The sequence below is a fragment of the Arachis hypogaea genome, chromosome 17, assembly GCF_003086295.3.
Source record: "Arachis hypogaea cultivar Tifrunner chromosome 17, arahy.Tifrunner.gnm2.J5K5, whole genome shotgun sequence".
Lineage (NCBI taxonomy): Eukaryota > Viridiplantae > Streptophyta > Magnoliopsida > Fabales > Fabaceae > Arachis > Arachis hypogaea.
Genome location: NC_092052.1, coordinates 103,372,092 through 103,395,065, shown reverse-complemented (window position 1 = coordinate 103,395,065; position 22,974 = coordinate 103,372,092). Strand labels below are relative to the sequence as shown.

Sequence of the window (22,974 nt, the reverse complement as noted above, 5' to 3'; positions counted from 1 at the left end):
CGCGTGAGTAATAAAACAGAAGAAACACAATACATATGAGATAAGAGTTTCAAAAAGAGATATATATTAACAAGCTCTAGACTCGACCTATGAAACAAAGGCCGACCTATATATATATATATATATATATATATATATATATATATATATATATATATATATATATATATATATATATATATATATATATATATATATATATATATCCCAAAATAACCTAAATATCATAAATACAGTTTTTAGTTCTCTAAAGTCGACCTCTAAGATAGACAAAATACAAATCTATACAGAACTAGAGAATAATACATATATATATACAAAAAACAAAGGATAAAGTCCAAAAATAAATCTTCTCTTTAGAAGAGCCTCCAACATGCTCAACGAGGTGTCTCACGTTCTACATCTGAAAATAACAGAATATGTATGGAATGAGAACCGGGGGTTTTAGTATGGTAAAGGTACCCATATAGATAATAAATAATGTCCCGGGAAGCTAAAGGTATTCCAAAATCTCCAATAATTCAAATCAAATCCTAGAGTTCTCACTAAGCCAGAAATAAGGTAACTATATTTAAGGGTTCTAGTCTAACTCGTTGTAATTAGTTCTCTACAAACCTCCCCAAAATCACCAAGTGGAACAACCCTCAACACTCTTCCACCATTTGAGGGATCTCTCAAAAACAAACACAGACAAGACAAACAGAGAAAACACAAATATGAGCACAGATACAACAAATAGATTAAGTAGCTGATAATTACAGTTGACCAAATAGGCAAGCCAAAATAATTGCATACTCAAACAAAACGTACAAGTGCATATGATGCATGTCTGTCATATGGCCGATAATATCATCTGTCGGTTATACAGTCAATCCCGACATGTTCGGTAGCAAACCCTGGATAGAAACACCACATCACGGAGCAAGTGGGACTAAGCTACAACTCTTGCATACTATTCGCTTAACCCAGAGCAAGTGGAACGAACCACTACTCCTACGTACTACCCAGGCGGGTGTTTACAAACTCAATCCAGAGCAAGTAGGACAAACCACAGCCCTTGCATACTACCCAAGCGTCTCAAATACTAACCCAGAGTAATGAAACGAACCACAACCCTTGCTACTATCGAAGTGTTTCAATTACGAACCCGAAACAAGTGGGATGAACCACAACTTTTGCTATTACCCAAGTATTTCAAACATTAACCTTAATTCATTATCACTCAATCAACTTCATTCGTCCTCATCTCTCAACATCATAAATGTTCTTAAGTACACACCTGATCACCATCACCATCATCTCATTCAACAATATCATAATCATCCTCAACACATAACTTGTTCAGCATTATTAGCTCATTTTTAACTAAATTCTTCACTTCACAATCTCCCTCAATCTCAATTTAACTCCCTCAATATGTTTGCACTTACTCCGAAGCCTAAAAACTAGCTATCGAACCTTAAACAAGGTTTACAGAGATTTGGAAAGGTAAAGGAATAGTTAAAAACTCAAAAATTGCACTTTTCAGCGAAAAGACAATGTCGTGTACGCATGAACTGTCTGCGTATGCGAGAATTTTGGACAGAGGAAGGGTTTTGCATATGCATGCATGTTTTCCTATACGCATGAGTGTAAAAGTGACAATGTCGCGTACACAGCCATTGTTCGCATACACGAGTGTGTGGACAGAGCCCATTACTCGCGTCACGTGACACCGTCGCGTACGCAAGTATAACAGTTTGGTCAAAAAGCTGTTAAGTTCAGAAAATCAGTTTTTCACACCAAACTTCGAACATGCATAACTTTTTTGTTAAAAATCATTTTCAGTCTGTTCTTCAAATGTTATAAACCTCACGGACTCCATTTTTATTCAAAATAAGTTTTACAAGATTTGGAATTCGGAAACCAAGTTAAAGCTCGTCAAAGTTGGTCAAAAATAGGTTTTTATCAAAACTTGCCAAAGTCCTCTAGTTTCAAAATCTCCTTTCAAACCAAACCAAATCATACCCAAAAATCAATACCAACCCCTTCTACATTATTACCAAATAGTCCTCAATAACTCTCAATCATTCAAACACCTAAATTAATCAATTTTTCATTTTATCAACTCACTCAACAATTTCCAGGCCAACATAATTCACACCAACACTCATTAATTGTCATATATTTTCATCAATATCAATAATCATCATCAAAATCATTATACACCAATTTTGTTCACATGCTCGTCAATATTTGTCCTCGCTCTATAACATCATACAAATTGATTCAACCTCCATTCAACATTCTCATATCACACACATTTACAACTCTTAATAACAATTCAATCATTCATGCAAATTCAACCTATCTTAAGGTAACTAGCCTATGTTTTCATGCAACATTATATATTAACTACAAGAAACCGAAATCATACCTTGGCCAATTTCTCCTCAAGCTTAGAATACCAAAAAAACTCCTCCTTCACAAGCTTTCAACCACCAAAGCCTCTTTTTCACAACTCCCAAGTCTCCAATTTCACCAATTTCGTTAGTCCCATCCACCAAAACTCTAATTTAAGTACTCAACTTCTCCAATTTGAATTCAATTCAAATGTATCCAATCTAATTTCATTCGATTACATCATAATCAATTCTGGGATTCACTAATTCAATAATTCACAAGGAATTGGTGGTTCCTCACCTTACCCACCGATGATTGGGGCAAAACTCAACAATAACCCAATGTTAGATTATACCTAAACCATCAAAATTGTGAAAAGCACTCAATACCTTTAACCAAAATACGAATTCAGAATGGAAGAGAAAACTGGGCACAAAATACAAAGCTTCTTACCATTTTGTTCAGATAGAATTAAAGAGGATCCCAAGTTGAACGCATGGTCATAAATGACTCGTCAATCAAAGCTCCGGATTGAAAGTTATGAGGAATTGAAATTAGAAATAAAAAGGAGTGGGTTTATGGTTCCATGGTTCACCTTCTCTTCTCAGCATGGAATTGCACAAATGAAGGGGGAAAGAGGTTGAATTCATACTTATATATGGGGTGGAGTGAACCCCACTTGGGTCTGATTCACTAGATTTAGCCGGGTTGGCTCAATTTTGAGCCAAAATTTTTAAAATCAGTGTTTTAATTCGCATTCTAAATATTTTTACTTCTTCAAATTATAAAATTTAATTTTCTAATTTCTTTGACTCATAATTAATTTATTAATTATTTTTTATTAATTTACCGGGTTTTATAGATAATCTATATAAGCTTGATTTGAATTCCTATAATAATGAAATACTGCAAACAGGTACAAAACGAAAACTAAATGAGAATTCGGCATCATTATGACACAAATGCCTAAGTCATATCTTTAAACAGATAATTCATATGCTCGTGTCGAATGGAATTTTTGGACCTCTAAATTTGGTAGACTTTGAAGTCTGCATTGAGTGCATAAAGAGAAAAAGGACAAATGAAAGGAAATTAGGTCCCCAGAGAGCCAAAGATATCTTAGAACTAATACATACCGATATATGTTGCCCAGTCCCTACTGTCTCTTTGAATAACAATGGTATTTTATTACGTTCATAGATGATTACTCTCATTATGGGTATCTATATTTAATTCATGAAAAGTCCTAAGTCTTGGATGTTTTCAAGTCTTTCAAAGCTGAAGTTGAACCTCAACTTAGGAAGAAAATTAAAGCTATCAAATCTGATCATGGTGGTAAATACTATGGAAGACATGATGGTTCAGGTGAGCAACGTCTCAGGCCTTTTGCGCTTTTCTTAGAGGAGTGTAGTATTATTCCACAATACACCATACCAGGAAAATATAATATGAATGATGTTGCAGAGCAAAGGAACCAAACTCTTAAAGATATGGTGAGAAGTATGATTAGTTATTCTTCCTTGCCTGAATCACTTTAGGGAGAAGCCTTAAAGACCGCAATGTACATCCTTAATAGGGTACCAAGCAAAGTAGTTAATGAAACTCCTTATGAAATTTGAACTGGAAAAAGGCCCAATATAAAGTATTTACACATTTGGGGATGTCCAGTTGAGGTGGGACCTTATAGGCCGCATGAGAGAAAATTAGACTCAAGAACAATTAGTTGCTATTTTGTTAGTTACGTTGAGCGTTCACGGGGTACAAGTTTTATAATTCTGCATCAAGGTCTATTTTTGAAATGGAAAATGCGAGATTTCTTGAGGATGTTGAGTTTGGGGGAAGAAAATATTAGGAATATTACTTTTGATTAGCATTCTGTAACTGATAATGATCAGGTCTTTATACCTATTATTGTTCAAGATGCAGTTATAGTACAAGAGCACTATGAGAATCCTACTGTAGATACTCCTACAGTACAGGGGAATAATGAGAATCCTCCTCAATCCCAACCCATACAGCAAGCTCAACAACTCCAAGAAGTGTCGTTAATGAGATCCAATAGAAAAAAGAGAAGTGCAATTTCGGATGAATATGTAGTCTATCTCCAAAAATATGAGGATGACATTAGTTCGACAGAAAATGACCCAATCAATTTTCTTCAAGTCATACAAAATTATAACTCTAAAAAGTGGATCGATGCCTTGAAAGAAGAGATAAAGTCTATGAAAGACAATGACGTTTGGGATCTCATAAAATTACTTGAAGGTGTGAAACTAATTAATTATAAATGGATATTTAAAACCAAAAGGTATTCTAAGGGTAATGTCGAGGGATATAAAATTCATCTAGTCGCTAAAGGCTTTACTCAAAAGTAAAGCATAGACTATAAAGAGACTTTCTCTTCAATATCATCGAAAGACTCTTTTAGAACCATAATGGCATTAGTAGCTCATTTTGATTTGGATGTAAAGACAGCGTTTCTCAATAGTGATATTGATAAAACGATGTATATGGTACAACAAAAAGAAATTGTATTAGGCGATTCAAAATCTATGGTTTGTAAGTTAAAGAAATCCATCTATGGTCTCAAACAAGCTTTCCCTCAATAGTATCACAAGTTTCATCAAGTCATTATCTCATTAGTTTTGAGGTAAATATTATAGATAAATGTGTTACCGCAAGTTCAGTGGGAATAAATACATATTTTTAGTCTTATATGTTGATGACATTCTACTTGACAATAACGATATAAGATTGTTGCATGAAACTAAGAAATTTCTATCGAACAAGTTTGAAATGAAAGATCTTGGTGATGCCTCTTTTGTATTAGGAATCGAGATACTAAGAGATCACTCTCAAGGTAATCTTGGATTATCACAAAAGAATTATATTGAAAATATTTTAAGTAGATATAGCATGAAAATTCGTAGACCAGTGGACACACCAATAGCTAAAGGAGATAAGTTTAATCTCAAGCAATACCCTAAAAATGATCTTAAGATGACAGCAATGCATGATAAACTTTATGCATCAACACTAGAAAGCTTAATGTATACTCAAGTCTACACACGTCCCAATATATCATTCATAGTGGAAATATTGGATAGATACTTGAGCAATCTTGGCATGGATCATTGGATAGTTGCTAAACACGTAATGCATTATCTGAAGAGAACAAAGGATTAAATGCTTAGTTATCGGAGATTGGAAAATTTGGAAATTATTAGGTACTCTGATTCTGATTTTGCGGGATGCCAAGATAGTAAACGACTATACGCTCTACTTTAGGATGTGTCTTCATGTTGGTTAGAGGAGCTATTGCACGAAAGTCTAACAAACAGACTCTTGTAGCTTCTTCAACAAAGGAGGCAGAGTATGTTACTTGCTTTGAGGCATCCAAACATGGCATATGGTTGCAAAATTTTGTCACTTAGCTTCGTATAGTAGATGACATTGAAAGGCTATTGAAAATATTTTGTGACAATAAGTTAGTAGTACTATACTCCAACAACAATAAGAGCTCAACGAAATCGAAGCATATAGACATCAAGTTCTTAGTTGTCAATGAAAAAGTTCAAGAAAAACATATTTCCATAAAACATATAAGAATATAGTATATATATGCTAGCAAATCCATTAACCAAGGAATTAATCCCTAAAGTCTTTCATGAGCACAATACTCGAATAGGTGTCAATATATGTGATGCCTTAGTTTAGTGGGAGTTTATTTTATACTATATGTCCTATGACAGATATTGAATTATCTTTCTGCAGAATTAAGTTGATGGTTTATTTTATGTTATATGCAACGTTTATTTTGCAATATTTATTTTGTGTTTGATTTCAATAAAGTTTTAAAGTTGGACCAGTTGGAAATAGATATGCACGAGATCACTTAGCATTTAATTTCTATATTACTCATCTAAATTTAATCTATGTTGTTAATTATATTAGTATGATTGTTAGAATTAAAATTTACGAATTGTAAACAATAAAGTATACCAATAAAGTAATCATAGGAGCTGTAAATTGAAGAAATGAAAATGAAAAATATATGAGTATGAGTATTGAGATGAAAAAGAAATACAATAATTTCCTCCTTCGAGATGAGGGTGAAACTCCAAATGAGAGCTAACCAAATTTCTCTGCCTACCACAATAGTGTAGTCCATATCCCTATATATACTATTTTTCTCATCACTAATATTTATTAATACTTATGAATTCTTAATAGCTAATTATTTTCTAATTGGTATATTATATGTTCATATCAACTATCTACCCCTCAAAACAATCTTGCCGTCAAGGTTGGTATTTTCAGGAAAAAGGCATTGAAACTTAAATTCAAATAACAACCAAATGATCTCCTAAAATTATATGGAACTTCTAGTGATATTCCATAATCCACAAAACATAATCTTCCAGGATCCCATTACTTAAAATGCATCAGTGGAAATTGTTTCATCGTAATTGAGCCTCTTATTGTCCCATCAAATAAATTCTTGCCCCTTGCCACAAGTTGATCATTGTCCACTCCAAAGTTGCCACGGCCATTGAATAAAGTTGTAGTCCTAGATTCAGATAAAGCAAGTATTGTTATAGAGGTTCCAATATATGCTCTACATAGAGAGCATCCGTGCCAATAATATAGTCAAATGGAGGACAATAGCCTTATTGTGGCTCTCATATTCTTACTGAAGTTCATGTTGTGCAATCCTAGCTCGCAACTCATCTTTTGATGCAGCATCAACAATACTAGTTGTGGAATTCTTGGAGATGGTTACTTTGCAAGCAATACCAAACTGCTCAACTGAGATGTTCTCAACAAATAGTCCCAAATTATTGACTTAGAACTCAGCACCTGCCAATATAGCAAGGTCTTGAAGTAGGGGCTTTCTATGCTCACCAAATCCAAGAGCATTGATGGTAGCAACATGAAGAATACCCTGTAACTTACTCACAACAAGGGTAGCCAAAGGCTCACCAGTGACTTCCTCAACAATTACAAGTAAAGGAGGTCTCACTTGAGCTCTTTTCTCCAATAGAGGAATTATATCTTTAATTGTCGAACTCTTCAGATTTGTAATCAAGACTCTTACATTCTCGAATCCAATAATCAACTTTTCAAGGTTTGTAACAAATTGAAAGAAGGTATGTCCTCTGTCAATCTCCATTCCTTCTTCAACTTCAACGGTAGTCTCAAATGATGATGAAAACTCATTGGATAAGACACCCTCTGGTCCCACCTTGTCAATTGCCTCAGAAATTGTTTGCCCAACCAACTCGTCATTTTCTGCAGAGATAGAAACTACCCCTGCTCGTATTCCTTTTTCCCCTTGATCCTTCATCTTGCCACCACTACTAATTAGGAGTACAATCAACATCTCCTCCCTGTTTTTGACACAATCCAATTTCACGTGCCACCCAATTTGGACGATGTCGACGCCGACTTCCTCTCTTACGGATTTAATAATTGTTGTTGACAGTGACGTTGCTTCTTTTGTATTGCACACTTGTACCCTTACCTCATCCTGATTCACCTCGGTGACATTGGCGGGGCATGCGCCTCTGCTGGCGGACCCTCCTTGGTGCAGCCAATCATGATCTTTGTAGAGATCGGGATCTTCACCTTTGCTACGGTTACCGCCCTATTCTTGGTGTCTTGGTTGCGTGGTGTTATCTTGGTAGTTGTGATCTCACAGCCTCGATTCCATGGAAACGCCGCCGCCATGAGTGCCGGTGGTTTAGCCACTATCGGAGAAGCACATCGGAACCAACCTTGGTGAAGATCTCTGTTGGAACTCAGCGCTGCCACCATGTGACTATTCATCGCTCGCAGTTCTCCTTCTCACATTGCAATAATGCCACCGCTAAGCACACCCACAGAACCACTCGCGCTGCCGTCCTCGTTGCCACGCTGGACCCAGCTGCCGCCTTCCTTCACAGTGTCATCTCCTTCCTCCTTCATGACGGCACCGACCGCAGTACCGCTATTGGTCGTGCGTCGCATGCCACTGTGACTTGTAGATGTACCGTCACCGCTGATGGCATCTTCTTCCTCAACTGGATCTATTACTTTCAGATCTGAATGCTCCAAATGCAGATCTAAGTTTTCTTTTAAATTTACTCTATTCTAGCAAATTTCTGGCAAAAGTAGGCGCATATTGGGTTGGAATTGATAGAGAAAAGTCAGATCAAAAGTATCCCAATGTGCATGTGAATTCCGGTAACTCCATAGTTGAAACCATATTGAAGATCGACACGAGAAATCACTCGAAACTTCTAACAACCTCTGAGCTTTCGGAGTGCCACGAACATCCTAGAATTGCCCACTAAAATGGACTATCTGTAACCGTTGATTCCATCGAATATAGTGAAGGTATTTTCAACGACTTGAGTTCCTTCCGCCATGGAAGACTCTCAATGAGAGCACCAATATTAAAATTAAAATTTACGAATTGTAAACAATAAACTATACCAATAAAGTAGTCATATGAGCTGCAAATTGAAGAAATGAAAATGAAAAATATATGAGTATGAGTATTGAGATGAAGAAGAAATACAGTCATTTTCTCCTTCAAGTTGAGGGTAAAACTCCAAATGAGAACTAACTAAATTTCTCTACCTATCACAATAGTGTAGTCCATATCCTTATATATACTATTTTTCTCATCACTAATATTTACTAATATTTATGAATCCCTAATAGTTAATTATTTCCTAATTCGTATATTATGTGTTTGTATCAACGGTGATTATCGTAGTTCAGTCACGACACTAATGTGATAAAAGTTGCGATAATTCTATAACTAACATACAAGACGGACCAGTTGTTAAAGTAATAAGGAAAATAGCATTCAGATACTCGCATAAAATTTATAAGATGTGATTATCTCAAGAAAGAATATATGTATAGTCCAAGTGGGAGATTGTTGAGAAATTATTTAATTTTCTAATTTGTTTGTGGGTAATACATATATTAATTATAATTACAAATTATGTTATTTCAAATTAAATGACTTATATAACAGTAATCTCATTATTATTATAAATGCTAAATTGAATAAGTCATAATTACTTTTGATTTGGAATTAAATGAGAATAAAATGAGATACTATCTTTATTTGGGCTCTATATACTATTTTTATTTGGGTTTTAGGGTTTAATGGGTGCCATACTCAAATATAAATAGTGACTTTAGGATTTTGGTTCGGCGGTTCTCAAGATACCAAAGCCGTCTCTGTCACTCTTTTTTCATTAGAAGAGTTACAATTTAGTCTTATCAGAGACACAAAAAATTTTAATTGAGAAAGATTGAGACAACTCTTCTATCACTTTTATGAATACATGTACGCTTTTGTATTGTGACATTATTTTTTATGGTTTAACATGGATGATCTGGATTATAAAACAATTTATTCTAACACAAGGAGCCACCTTTGGCTAGTAGACCTAGCTGGCATTAAGTGTGTAGGAAAAACTAAAGTTAAAGGAGAAAGGTTTAAAAAATCTCAATTCATAAATAAATCTCTATCTGCTCTCGTTGACGTTACTTTAGCTCTTGTCTCTAAATCTGCACATATTTTTTATAGGTATCGTTTTTTCTGTTGTACACATTCTCATATAATGAATTCATTATTTAACTCATTTCTATGTCATTTGAATAAGGAACTCAAAGTTGACCCATACACTTTAAAGCTCCTTAGAAGGAGATTGTAAAACATCAATGTTTGTCTAACTTAACAAATGATGGAGTTTATTTAGAAAGATGTGAATTTATATGGATTCTATATATTCAATTTGGTCAAACTATTTTTATTAGTTATGGTTACAAAAATGATTCTAATGTATATGCATCTAAAATCTATAATTTAATACCTTACATATTATTTAAATAACTTAATTCTAATATTAGGATTTAATTAATTTAGTTTCAAAAGAATTTGAAAATTAATCTCAATTTATTACTTAAGTCTATTTAATTTAGATATATAATATTTAATTATTAATTTTTAATTTTATTTTTTTATTATTTATAAGTTTATTTTATCAGTAACATATCCAAATAATATAATAAAAAATGCGATTAATATGATAATATGTCATATGATTTTAATATATTTTTTATCTATCAATAGTTAAAAATTAAATTATTTAAAATAATAATAATATTTCTTTTGTCAATAATAACAAATATGTATAAGAAAAAGAATGTTTTTAAATACGTATCTACATAATACTTTACGTATATTATTAATATATTACATAACATTAATAACTAATATTATTTAATGAAGATAGATATTAATATATTATTATGAGAAAGATAATATTTAAAATAACTCCAATAGAATTAATTGGGTATCATTTTTTTATTTTTACAGTAATTAAAATGATATAAAATTAAAATTTATATTAAATATCATTTTTGAAATGATACTAGTATCAATAAAGTGATATTATATTATTTTTAAAATAGATTAATTAAATAGTGTCACATATATTAATTTTATAATTTTATATTTTTTATTTTAGTTAAAATTTCACAATTTCATTAAAATTATTTGAAATAATTAAAAAAATTAAATTTAAATTGAAATGAAATAAGCATTGGAGTAACAAATTTTATAGAGTTTCAAATTAAATTTTATAATATATGGTCCTAAAAATACGTAGATAACACTTTATAAGATCTAAAATAAAATAAAATTAAAATTAAATATTAGAGATATTCTTATATTATTAAAATCAAAATGTGTATATTATTTTAAATCAATTAATAGTAAGAACATGTATGATTATATTATTAGGAGAAAAATAATATAAATTAAAACTAACTAAGACTATTTATACTAAATGTAAATTATACAAATTATACTATAATTGTACATAATTATTTGTTCTTAAATTAGAGAATTAAATGATTATATCATTAATTAATAATTTATTTTTTAATTTTAAAAGTATTATAGTTAAATGCATATACTCTAACTAAGAGGATTAGTATATTAAACATAATATTTAAATTAAATATTGAGAATAAAATAATTTTAAATTTTTGTATTGTTGAAAATTTCGTAGTTAGTTTATTTTTTTAGATAATTATTTTAAAATTTTGTTTTTTAATATATTGAGTATAATTTTATTTTAATATTCTTAAAAGTACTGTATTTACAGAAAGAACATAAATATTAATATATGACTATAAAAATGATAACATTTATATATTATTAAAGTTAAAATTCGCGTATTAATATTTTAAATCAATTAATGGTAGTAATATATATGATTATATTATTAGGAGAAAAATGATATTCTAATTTATTATTAATTATATTAAAAGTAAATTATACAAATTATACAATAATTATACAAACCTATTTGTTTTTAAATTAGAGAATAAACTTAGTATAATATTAATTAATAATTTATTTTCTAATTTTAAAAATATTTTAATTAAATGAATAGACTCTAATTAAAAGATAAATATGTAAATCTATTAAAAATAATTTTAAATTTAATTTTGAGAATAAAATAATAATATTTCAACTTTTTTATTGTTAAAAATTTTGTAATTAGTTTATTTAAAGTAGTTATTTCGAGATTTTATTTTTTGATATATTGAGTATAATTTTATTTTTATGTTCTTTATTATATTATTAATTAATAATTTCTTTTCTAATCTTAAAAGCATTACGCTTATAAAAGAAACGTGTATATATTACTATATGATTATGAGAAAAAATATTTATATATTATTAAAATTAAAATACGTGTAATAATACTTTAAATCAATTAATAGTAAAAATGTATTTGATTATATTATTAGAAAAATATAATAATCTAATTTATTATTAATTACACTAAATATTAATTATACTAAAATCATACATAATTATTTGTTATGGAATTATTATATTATTAATTAATTTTTTTAATCTTAAGATATTATAAATTAAATACATAGACTCACTTTAAGGAATAAATATATTAATCTGATTATTAGTTTATTTTAGATAATTATTTTAAAATTTTATTTCTTGTTGAATCGAGTATAATTATATTTTAATGTTTTTTTATTTTTCTCTATTTACACATGAATATTTTGGGAGCGTATAATTATGAAAAAAATATATTTTTAATAATATTAAATATCTTTAAAATTTATTTTATACAAAATTATAAATAAAATATCTACTCATTATGACTACGAATAATAAAAAAAATAAATTAATAATTAAATAAAACTGATATTAGTTAAATTTTTATAATCAGAATAAAATTTTTGTAACTCATATAAGATATTAAAAACATGATTAATATATTATTATTTGGTATTTATATAAATAACAAAAAATATAAAATTATTTTATATAAACTAAAATCTATTCATGATAATTTTTTTCAAAAACTATATTTCAAATATAAATATAAGAAAATAAACATTTTTCGTACGTCGGACGAATACATATATACCAGCATTATTCAAATTTCGTTGTTTTCGATCAACATATACGAAAAATAAAATAATGAAAATGTTATAATACTATTTGACATATTTCTAACTTAATAACGCACAATAACCAAACTCGTAATGAAAGTATGAAACACAATTCATGAATATCGAGAGTTAAACCCTGTTTTGGTATATGAAATTAATGAGTTGTACTGATTTGATCTATGATTTTTTAATTGTTATAATTTAATCTTTTAAATTTAAAAAAATGCATTAATATAATTTTTCGTGTATTTTTCATTGTTGGAATTCAACACTTAGTGGCATAATTCAATTTTTTTTTTACCAAAAATAGGAGACTCGAACCCGCAACCTCTTAAATGAGTATGGAGAGACTATGTCATTTGAGCTATTACTCATTGGCAAAAATTTGGAAAGATATGTGACTCGAACCCGCGCGACTTCTTAATTGAGTATGGAGAGTCTATGCCATTTGAGCTATAACTCATTGGCAGCATAACTCAAACCTTGTTACATTAGACATATTAAAAATGATATGATATACATTTTAGCGTTAAACACGTCCCTTTTAATATTGTCCAAACCCTGAAATGATATCATTTAGTGCTCTTTTAGCGTCAAAACGTGTACAATGTTGTTATAATATGTCTAACATAACAAAATTTGAGCTATCTTACTGACAAGGGGACTATATTGATACACTTTTTTTAATCTAAATGATTGAATTTTGACAATTAAAAAGTCAAAAATTAAATCAATGTAACTCATCAATTTCAGATATCAAAGTGGAGTTTAACTCGAATATCGCCAAACACAATACTTGATGAAGGATTCATGTTCAATTCATAAATAATAGTCTTAATTATAATTCGGGAGATTATCAAATTCAGCATATCAAATATATCAACTATAATAAATTTAAGAGAAAATTTCAATTCTTTTATTTGAGAGATGCTAAAAAGATATTATTTTTCTCTCTATTTATAAAATTTACATCTTTTTCTCTTATAATTTTAATTTATTTTAAATTTTTTGTATTAATTAATATTAATTTTATCTATTTTTTAAAAAAATAAATTATCTTTTATAAAAATATTTTTTAACAAAAATTTTAATTTGTTGTCATTAAATTTTATTTACCAAAATATTCTTTAATAAATTATTTTTTATTGATTAAATTATATTTTTATCAAAATATTTTTAAAAAAATTTAATAATTAAATTATTTTTTCTAAGACATCCTTTAATAATTTTTTAATTATTAAATTATGATTTTACCAAAATTTTCATTAACAATTATAGTTATATTTTATTATTAATTTTTTGATATCAATATTATATTATTTTAATATTAAATAAAAAAATCTTGGTAAGATTATTTTTTGGTACCAATATATATTAATTATTATATATATTAACAGTGGTAAGATTTTTTTTATTTAATGTTAAAATAATATATATTGATATAAAAAAATTAATAATAAAATATAAAAATAATTGTTAACAAAAATTTTAGTAAAATTATAATTTAATAATTAATTTTTTTAAAAAAATTATTTTGATAAAAATATAATTTAATCAATAAAAAATAATTTATTAAGAGATATTTTGATAAGTAAAATTTAATGACAAAAAACTAAAATTTTTATTAAAGGATATTTTTGTAAAATTTAGAAAAATAAATAAAATTAATATTAGTTAACACAAAAAATTTAAAATGGATTAAAATTTTTTTTAAAAAATTATAAGGGATATACATTTTTTTTTACCAAAGATAGGAGACTCGAACCCGTAACCTCTTAATTAAATATGTGAAGATTATGTCATTTGAGCTATAACTCATTGGCATAAAGGATATATATTTTATAAATAAGAGAATAAGAGTGTCATTTTAGTATCTAAGAAAGGAGAGTAGAATTTTTTCTAAATTTAATTAAAAGTAAATAAAAGATTAAAAAAAATTATCCTATTCAACAAATCTCAGCTTGTTCTATTCTAGTAAAAGTGTAAAACAGTAACCAAGCAATTATACGTGCACAAGAATGCTGAAGATTGCATGAGGGCGTGGCATGTTTAGCATTTTGTGATGTTAGAACTTAGAAGTGATCAAGTGTGAACATTCGAAGATGAGAGCATCTCTAATTGTCAGACCTTCCAAATTAAAAGTGGCTCCTTGCTTATCTCTATGGCCAAGATTCAAGATTGTGATGAAAAGCACACATTTCAATGACTTTAGCATACGTGGCACTATACTACTGGTCCATGTCGCCGTTTCTCACAAGTGGCTCTGGCAATTTTTTGAAGAAAATGCCACAAACAAGATAAGGAACCATGAATCCATGATGTTCTCAAATACTGCTACTTTAATCCCTTCCTCATATTCTTCCAAAACTCTTATCTATATCTTTCCACTTCCCACCATAAAATATTTTAAATGCCAATTATGTATTAATTAATAATCATTGTGGGTCCTAATTTATTACCTTCCATAAAATATTCTCTCCATCAATTTTATATATCCATTTGTTGAAGGAATTATCATTTAAGTTCCGTTTGCTTATGCATCAACGGTTTGTTGGAGTTATCTTAGTCTTAAAAATTTTTTTTTCTCATTTTCAAAATACGAAATAAAATACAGGTGCTGCTAATTTGCGAATAAGATATTGCTGATTTAGTAGTACTTTGTTATTCTAATCAAAGATAGATAAAATTTCAATTTGATAATTTTTTAATATTAAATTTTAAATATGTCAATCGAATTTACACTTTTTTTACTAAATTAGATAATTTTTTACGAATTTAATTTTATAAATAATTAATTTTATATTATCACATTAATAAAAATAATTAATTTTGACATTTATCATTTAAAAATTAACTATATTCATTAATATGATTGAATAACTATATACAATTTTTTACAAGTAATTATGCCGCAATTTTATGTCTTATATATTTGATTTTAAGTTTTTAATTTTTTTTTAAGGTAACCTTAGTTTTCGTTACCCTTAGGGCCTTAGGCCTTATCCTGACTGCTTGCTTTTATATCGATCACTAAATTACTAATGCTTTAAGTATTTTGGTTAAAATGGAAACTTTTCATAATTTGTGATGTAGGGAATTAGCCTAATTAGAGAATTCAATAAGCCTTGATTATGATACTAAATTATTTATGGATTGTTTAATCTCACGTTAGATTATTTTTTAAAAAATAACATAAATAAAAAATGGATTTTATTTTTTATTGCCAATCCACTAATAATAGAAGAAATTAAAAAAAAAATAATAGAGAAGAAAAAGGAGAGCCTTTATAAAGCGTAAAATACTGGCTTTTATTGTGTTCCCCACACGAAAACTCTCTCGACTTTGTTTTTCACAATCTCGTCTTTGTTTCTCACTCTCAACCATTCCAAGTCCATGGATCCCTACAAGGTACGCAAACTCCTAATCATAAGCTCATTCATATCGATTTCCGTTCCTCTGAAAACGATTCTCGTGAATCTGTTAAAGCTAAGCCTATTGGTTTTGACTTTTGATGCTTCTTTGAAGTTTTGTTTAATTGAGCCATTTTTTGCGGATCAATTTAATTGTGAAACGGTGTTTGGTGATTGAAATCATTGCCTTTTTTCTCCGTTTCATACAGTACCGGCCATCCAGCGCCTTCAACTCTCCGTTCTGGACCACAAACTCCGGTGCTCCCGTTTGGAACAACAACTCATCCCTAACCGTTGGAAATAGAGGTTTCTTCTTATTCTTTATCCTTTTTGGGCGATGAATAATTTTCTGTGTCTAGAGGTTATGTATATATATTGGATTTGTGATGTATATATTGTATAATTTTACATATTAACTTATTTGAATGCTTTCTTATTTGCTTAATATTGCTGAAATCCCTAGGAAATAACATACTTTTTAATGTGGTTTGATTTGATTTTCTTCCATTTATGAATAATTTTGATTTGTTAAACACTCTTATCTTTGTGATGATTATATTTTTTATTTCAAGGTTATCTGATTGTCAAGTGTAGACTGTGGAGTATTTAGTTGTAGTAGTTCCGTATCTTTTCTTATGTTTAAACAAAACACACTGTATTTTTTTCCTTTGTTTGTTTTGGAATTTTTATTTATAGTTTGGGTTTGTTAAGGAGGGTGTTTATGTATCCCATCTGTTTGTGTAAAGCTAGGATGTGAATTTAGATGAGTGTTGTTTCACTGAATTTTCTTTTTTTTTTCTTTAACCCTTTTGGCAGGTCCAATTCTCCTAGAGGATTATCATCTTGTCGAAAAGCTTGCAAACTTTGACAGGGAACGGATCCCAGAACGTGTTGTCCATGCTAGGGGAGCAAGTGCAAAGGGTTTCTTTGAGGTCACACATGACATTACTCACTTGTCATGTGCCGATTTCCTTCGCGCCCCCGGAGTTCAGACACCCATTATTGTCCGTTTCTCAACTGTTATTCACGAGCGTGGCAGCCCTGAAACCTTGAGGGATCCTCGTGGTTTCGCTGTGAAGTTTTACACCCGGGAGGTAATCATTTAGGACCATACCACACAATTTAATAAATATACCTTTCAATGTCAAATATTAAAAGATGTTTTATATGTTTAAATGTATTTATCTTTTGAAGCAATTTCATTATTCCTGTTTTTGCTCCGTGAATACAGGGTAACTTCGACCTTGTTGGAAACAACTTTCCAGTCTTCTTTGTTCGCGATGGGATGAAGTTTCCAGACATGGTCCATGCCCTTAAACCCAATCCCAAGTCCCACATCCAGGAGAATTGGAGGATTCTTGACTTCTTCTCCCACCACCCAGAAAGCCTTCACATGTTCACCTTTTTGTTTGATGATGTGGGTGTCCCACAAGATTACAGGCATATGGACGGTTCTGGTGTTAACACTTATACTCTGATCAACAAGGCTGGGAAAGTACACTATGTTAAATTTCACTGGAGGCCCACATGTGGGGTTAAGTGTCTGTTAGAGGATGATGCTGTTAAGGTCGGAGGATCCAACCACAGCCATGCTACTCAAGATCTTTATGATTCGATTGCTGCGGGCAACTATCCTGAGTGGAAACTGTACATTCAAACTATAGATCCCGACCATGAAGACAAATTTGACTTTGACCCGCTTGATGTGACTAAGACCTGGCCCGAGGACATCTTGCCCCTGCAGCCTGTTGGTCGTTTGGTCTTGAACAAGAACATAGATAATTTCTTTGCTGAGAATGAGCAACTTGCATTCTGCCCTGCAATTGTGGTACCTGGTGTTTACTATTCAGATGACAAGTTGCTTCAGACTAGGATATTCTCTTACGCTGACACACAAAGGCACAGGCTTGGACCAAACTATTTGCAGCTCCCTGTTAATGCTCCCAAGTGTGCTCACCACAACAATCACCATGAGGGTTTTATGAACTTCATGCACAGGGATGAAGAGGTGAATCTTTATCTTTGTCTGCAATTTTCTTATTCAAATTTTGGATCAGAAGCTGGTTGCCACTTTAAAGTAGTGCTTTTACCTTTTTTGTACATATATAACTCTTGTGATATTGCGAAATGCTTTTAGCTGCTTTCATTCTTTTTCTCTGTTGACTGAATGCTTGATTTCACAGATCAATTACTTCCCTTCAAGGTATGATCCTGTTCGTCATGCAGAAAAGGTCCCCATTCCTTCGGTTATTCTCAATGGAAGGCGTGAGAAGGTATGTTCTGATGGATTTCTTATTGTGAATGTGAATACTTCATATTTAAATGTCTTCCAACTTGAAATCAGTTATATTTCTTAGTTGCCAATAAAGTTAGGCCAAAGTTAATATGAAAGCTAGTTGATTTCAAAATGTCTCCTTTATTGATCAACAATGTGTAAGCAACTCTACATCTTAATGCAGACCATAATTGAGAAGGAGAACAACTTCAAGCAACCAGGAGAGAGATACCGTTCTTTTGCACCTGAGAGGTTCCTGTCATAAACCAATTATGTGATTAATACAATATATTATATTTGCTGATGTCTGTATAACTGGATTCTCTCTGCTTGTTCTGCAGGCAAGATAGATTTATCCGCCGATGGGTCGATGCTCTGTCTGACCCACGTGTCACCCATGAAATCCGCAGCATCTGGATCTCATACTGGTCTCAGGTGAGACTTGAAGTGCAAATTGATCGCTTGATGAACTTTATTTTCATGAATGCCGAATGAATCTATACTGGTTTGCTCATTCAATGTTTCTCTTTGTATCGTTACGCAGGCGGATCGTTCTCTTGGTCAGAAATTAGCATCTCATCTGAACGTGAGGCCAAGCATCTAAGGCTGTTTGGCACACCAAAGCAGAGTTTGTTTGCAAGAGTTGCAGATGTGGAAGGATTATGATAAGGATAATGCCAGTTTGGATCACTTTAAAGGGTTGATATAGCAATATATTTGTGTTGTATACCAAATACCAAATATATACCTACAAATTTGTCTATGCAACTCCTTTAAGCTGTTGTCTCAAAATAAATAATGTTTTGTTTCCGTTATTTATAACTAGGTTTTTGAGCACTCTTCTCTCTGGTGTAATTTCTTATGCATGCCGTCTTGAGAAAGTAATAGCATTCCACAGAATAATTAAGATATTGTAACTCTATCCAACCTCTAAAGCCTTTGATTATGTTTCCTAAATAATGCGGCTTATGGGATCTAATTAGTGGTCATATGTGGTGTTGGACTGTTGGTCAAGTTTTTTTTTGTCATTGGTTATTATTTCAATGCCCTAAAGACAAACTGGGCTATCTTTTACGGGCCCCTTATATTTTGTTTTCGATGTTTTTTTTCATTCAAAAATATGTTAAGTGGACTTTTTTTTTTGGACTTAGAGTTGACTTTCTTTAGAAAGTCCCAACGTGTTCCGGTCCCCAAAGAAAAACAAATGAACAATGCAGTCCTAGCATACACTACCCAAAAAAAAAAGCCCTAACATATATTGCACGAATTTGGTAATAAAAAATGTTAAAAATGTTTATAAATTTATTTATGAAGGTTAAAATGGTTGTACGGAAGAGGATAAGGGACAGTTAAATTTGGCTACCACTTGGTTCCATATTTAGCTATTTATGAATAAATGAAACTAATTTTATCTGTAGATTTCTATAAATGAAAATTTATAATTTACACAAAAATTGAAAAAGTTCAGTGGCTAGAGGGCAATTGTTATACCATACCCGATATGCTTCTTCCTTCTTCAAACCTGAAAGTTGCAAGCCTTCGTTCTTCAAACGTACGATCGTAATCACAACCCCAACTTACGCCTACACCCAACAACTCTACAAGTGTTTTGAGAATGTTGACGGGAAAAATGGTGAAATTATCATTTATCAAGCGAGAAAAAATTTTAAACGGACTCTGACAATTACCTCAAAAGACAACAAGGTTCTTAACAAAAAAAAAATACTCTTTTCTATCCCTGATCCCTGATCTTTACTTTTATGAGACTGATTAGCTCCTATATTAATATTTTCTATTGATATTATCAGAATAAGCCTACATGATATGTTAAATTGTTGATTTATCCATTAAGAACTAACTAGGATTAATAAATTCTTTTTTGTTGGGAGTCTCATTGTCTTTTAAGGATAATTATCAAGACCATTTAGTTTTTATTTTTATTTTTCTATTATCTTTTTCAGATACATTAGCTAAATTTACTATGTAAAACTAAAAAATATTAGTGATTTTTAGATTGTTTTTACTTATAAAAATTAAATAGAGAATACATTAGTGATTAACATGTCACATAAGTATGTTTTGAAAAGAGATCATTGATAGAGGGACTAACAAATCCCACAAAATTAAATATAAAGGCTGGAAAGAATATTTTTTTAGTTTGAGAGCCTTATAGTACTTCAACAAAATTATCAGGGACCGAGTTGGATATTCACTCTTTATCAAGCAGGTTTGACATTAATTGTAAAGAAATTTTGTTTAGTGAAAGATAAAATTGAATAAAAAGTAAATTTTAACTAAATTTCAAAAAGATATGTGTATTACACATGACAACTTTTTTTGGTGGATTTTTTTATTAAAACAGTAATTTTTATTCTTCACTAAAATTTCATTTTTTCTTTTGCACTATTCCTTTTTTTTTTTAGTTTTATTGCTGTATATACTAAGTAGAGTTTGAATTTCGATATTTATTTAAACGAATTAGTGAGTTAACCATTAAATTAGTGAGTTAACCACTAAACCTACCGAGTTTGAGGCTATTCTAATTGCAAACATATTGTATGTGATAAAGGAAACTTGCCTCTGAATTGGCCCAAATGCTATTTTCATTGCCAATTGGGAAAGTGGGAATAGTCCAGTCGGTACCAAGTACATGATCATGTGTTTTCTCTCCCATATGTTCCTAGTTCAATTCCCATGTAAAACACACCAAATAAATAAATAAACAAAAAGAAAAAAAAATTAAAATAGAAGAAGAACGCCACGTTGCTATGTTCATGATCTGTCCGGTATCAGCAAAATTTTGGATTGGGTATTAAACCAGACAATGCATAAATTAAAACGTTTGAATGTTAATTTAACTAGTTCAATGGGATACATGTAGACATGACGTAGTAATTATCCTTGATAACATTGCAGAGAATTCAGATCTCGTATTACTTATACATAACTTTATATTTTTAAGATTTTTTAAAAATGGGTGACTACTCGTATTCTTACATTACCTTATCATGTGTTCAAGTTAAATTTATTTGAGAGTAAGAAATTTGTTTTAGCAGAGTGCATTTTTAAGAATTTTCAACCATGTTATTATTAACGAAGGAAATTGTTAGCAGAGTTTTTGAAGTTTTTAATTTGTTTTAGCTAATAATAAAGCATGTTTAACATAACACATAACAAACAAACAAAAAAGTGGAGTTGAGGGTAGAAAGTTAAAACATACTGTGTGAGAGAAGCAACATTTCTGGGCAAAGAAGGACTATATATAATTCCATTCCACTCCTGCAAAAAATATCAGCTGTATGTATAGGAACACGTTATGTGAATATATAATTAAGCCCTAAACAAATTAATACCATTATTAGAAACCACGCAAGAGCTAACTCACACACACACACACACATATATATATATATATATAGACTTCAGATCCTCCTCGCTCATCGAGATTTCTTTCCTCCTTTTTTGTTTAATTTTCAAGCACAGACACTAATTAATACAAACATTACTGAAATATATAATATATATACTTACCATCAAAGCTCTTGATCGGTGATGATAATTAAAGCTAACATACAAGCTAAGCTTGGTCGCTTGAATGGATTGAATCACATCTTTCACGATGCCTTTGTTGTCTTGCAGCCAGCTTTGCTCATTTTCTTTATCTGTGTTTCGTTGTTTTCCATTGTTGATGTACATGTGGGAGGTGTATGCATGTTCTCAATAATGCAAGCTCTCTTCTCCCTTTTTTTTTTTTTCCCTTTTTGTTGGGCTATGCTACATGTTGTTATGGAATGATTTTTAATGCTTGTGTGTTTTGGAGAAACAGAAAATTAACATGAAACGTTATTTCCGTGTCATTTACTTGTTTAATAGGCTATGCCAGAGAATTTAATGAAAGAAAATCAATATTTTGGTTACTTATATAAAATATAAAATTATAAAAGTAAAAGTACTCTTAGCTACCGTTTGCTACCCTGTACTACCAACTTATTATTAATAATAATTAATTATTATATTTTAAACACATATATAAAAAAATACATCTAAAAAGTATATTTATAAAGATAATTTTATTAAACATAACCATAAAAAAGATATTTTTATTAGACACTTTCATTAAATACAATTATAAATAACAGTTGTAAAAAATTAGTAAAAATATTGTTGGTAATATACCGAAATTGTTTTAAAAACGGTCAAAAAATCTGTTATTTGTCGACATTAATTACGGTAGTAGTGGATGCTCTATTGATTTTGCTAATTTCTGGATTATTCAGTATAAATTTATCTACTATTACTTGATAAATTTGTTTCCGTCTAAATTAAAATCAACCACCTCAAAATGGTTATGCCTGTGACTTTGATTTTTTTTTTTTTTTTTTTTGTCAATACTGATGATATTTTTCT

The 22,974-nt window shown here is 30.2% G+C and overlaps 2 protein-coding genes across 9 annotated transcripts; one reads left to right on the top strand and one right to left on the bottom strand.

The window, feature by feature from the left end:
• Positions 1–266: 266 nt before the first annotated feature.
• LOC112764309 (uncharacterized) lies at positions 267–22,959 on the bottom strand. Of its 8 annotated transcripts, none has more exons than XR_011874748.1 (5): positions 22,099–22,959; positions 21,788–21,846; positions 21,146–21,247; positions 20,064–20,165; positions 267–403 (listed from the first exon to the last, which is right to left on the bottom strand). XR_011874748.1 is itself a non-coding variant. In XM_025809871.3 (4 exons), the coding sequence occupies exons 1-4, from the start codon at positions 22,261–22,263 to the stop codon at positions 20,132–20,134; spliced, it is 360 nt and encodes a 119-aa protein (XP_025665656.1). In that variant the 5' UTR covers positions 22,264–22,959; the 3' UTR covers positions 17,414–20,131. The 8 variants fall into 8 exon arrangements, 2 of the variants coding, with proteins under 2 accessions (XP_025665656.1, XP_025665657.1); XR_011874749.1 differs by having other exon boundaries at positions 20,064–20,150; XR_011874752.1 differs by having other exon boundaries at positions 20,064–20,150; positions 21,788–21,862; positions 22,099–22,531.
• On the top strand, positions 15,320–19,404 carry LOC112764307 (catalase isozyme 1). The gene is made up of 8 exons (XM_025809868.3): positions 15,320–16,290; positions 16,502–16,598; positions 17,109–17,386; positions 17,524–18,300; positions 18,476–18,565; positions 18,752–18,819; positions 18,909–19,002; positions 19,112–19,404. Exons 1-8 carry the CDS (start codon positions 16,276–16,278, stop codon positions 19,169–19,171), a joined length of 1,479 nt encoding a protein of 492 aa, XP_025665653.1. The 5' UTR covers positions 15,320–16,275; the 3' UTR covers positions 19,172–19,404.
• Positions 22,960–22,974: the final 15 nt, after the last annotated feature.

Excerpts from the sequence above, each read along its gene's own strand:
- LOC112764309 (XM_025809871.3), bottom strand. The coding sequence starts at position 22,263 with ATGTACATCAACAATGGAAAACAACGAAACACAGATAAAGAAAATGAG. Across the intron at positions 21,248-21,787 it reads AATGTTGCTTCTCTCACACA|GAACATATGGGAGAGAAAAC; the intron begins GTATGTTTTAAC and ends GAATTGAACTAG. Across the intron at positions 20,166-21,145 it reads GCATTTGGGCCAATTCAGAG|AGTTGTTGGGTGTAGGCGTA; the intron begins GCAAGTTTCCTT and ends AAACACTTGTAG.
- LOC112764307 (XM_025809868.3), top strand. Across the intron at positions 18,566-18,751 it reads TCAATGGAAGGCGTGAGAAG|ACCATAATTGAGAAGGAGAA; the intron begins GTATGTTCTGAT and ends ATCTTAATGCAG. Across the intron at positions 18,820-18,908 it reads CGTTCTTTTGCACCTGAGAG|GCAAGATAGATTTATCCGCC; the intron begins GTTCCTGTCATA and ends CTTGTTCTGCAG.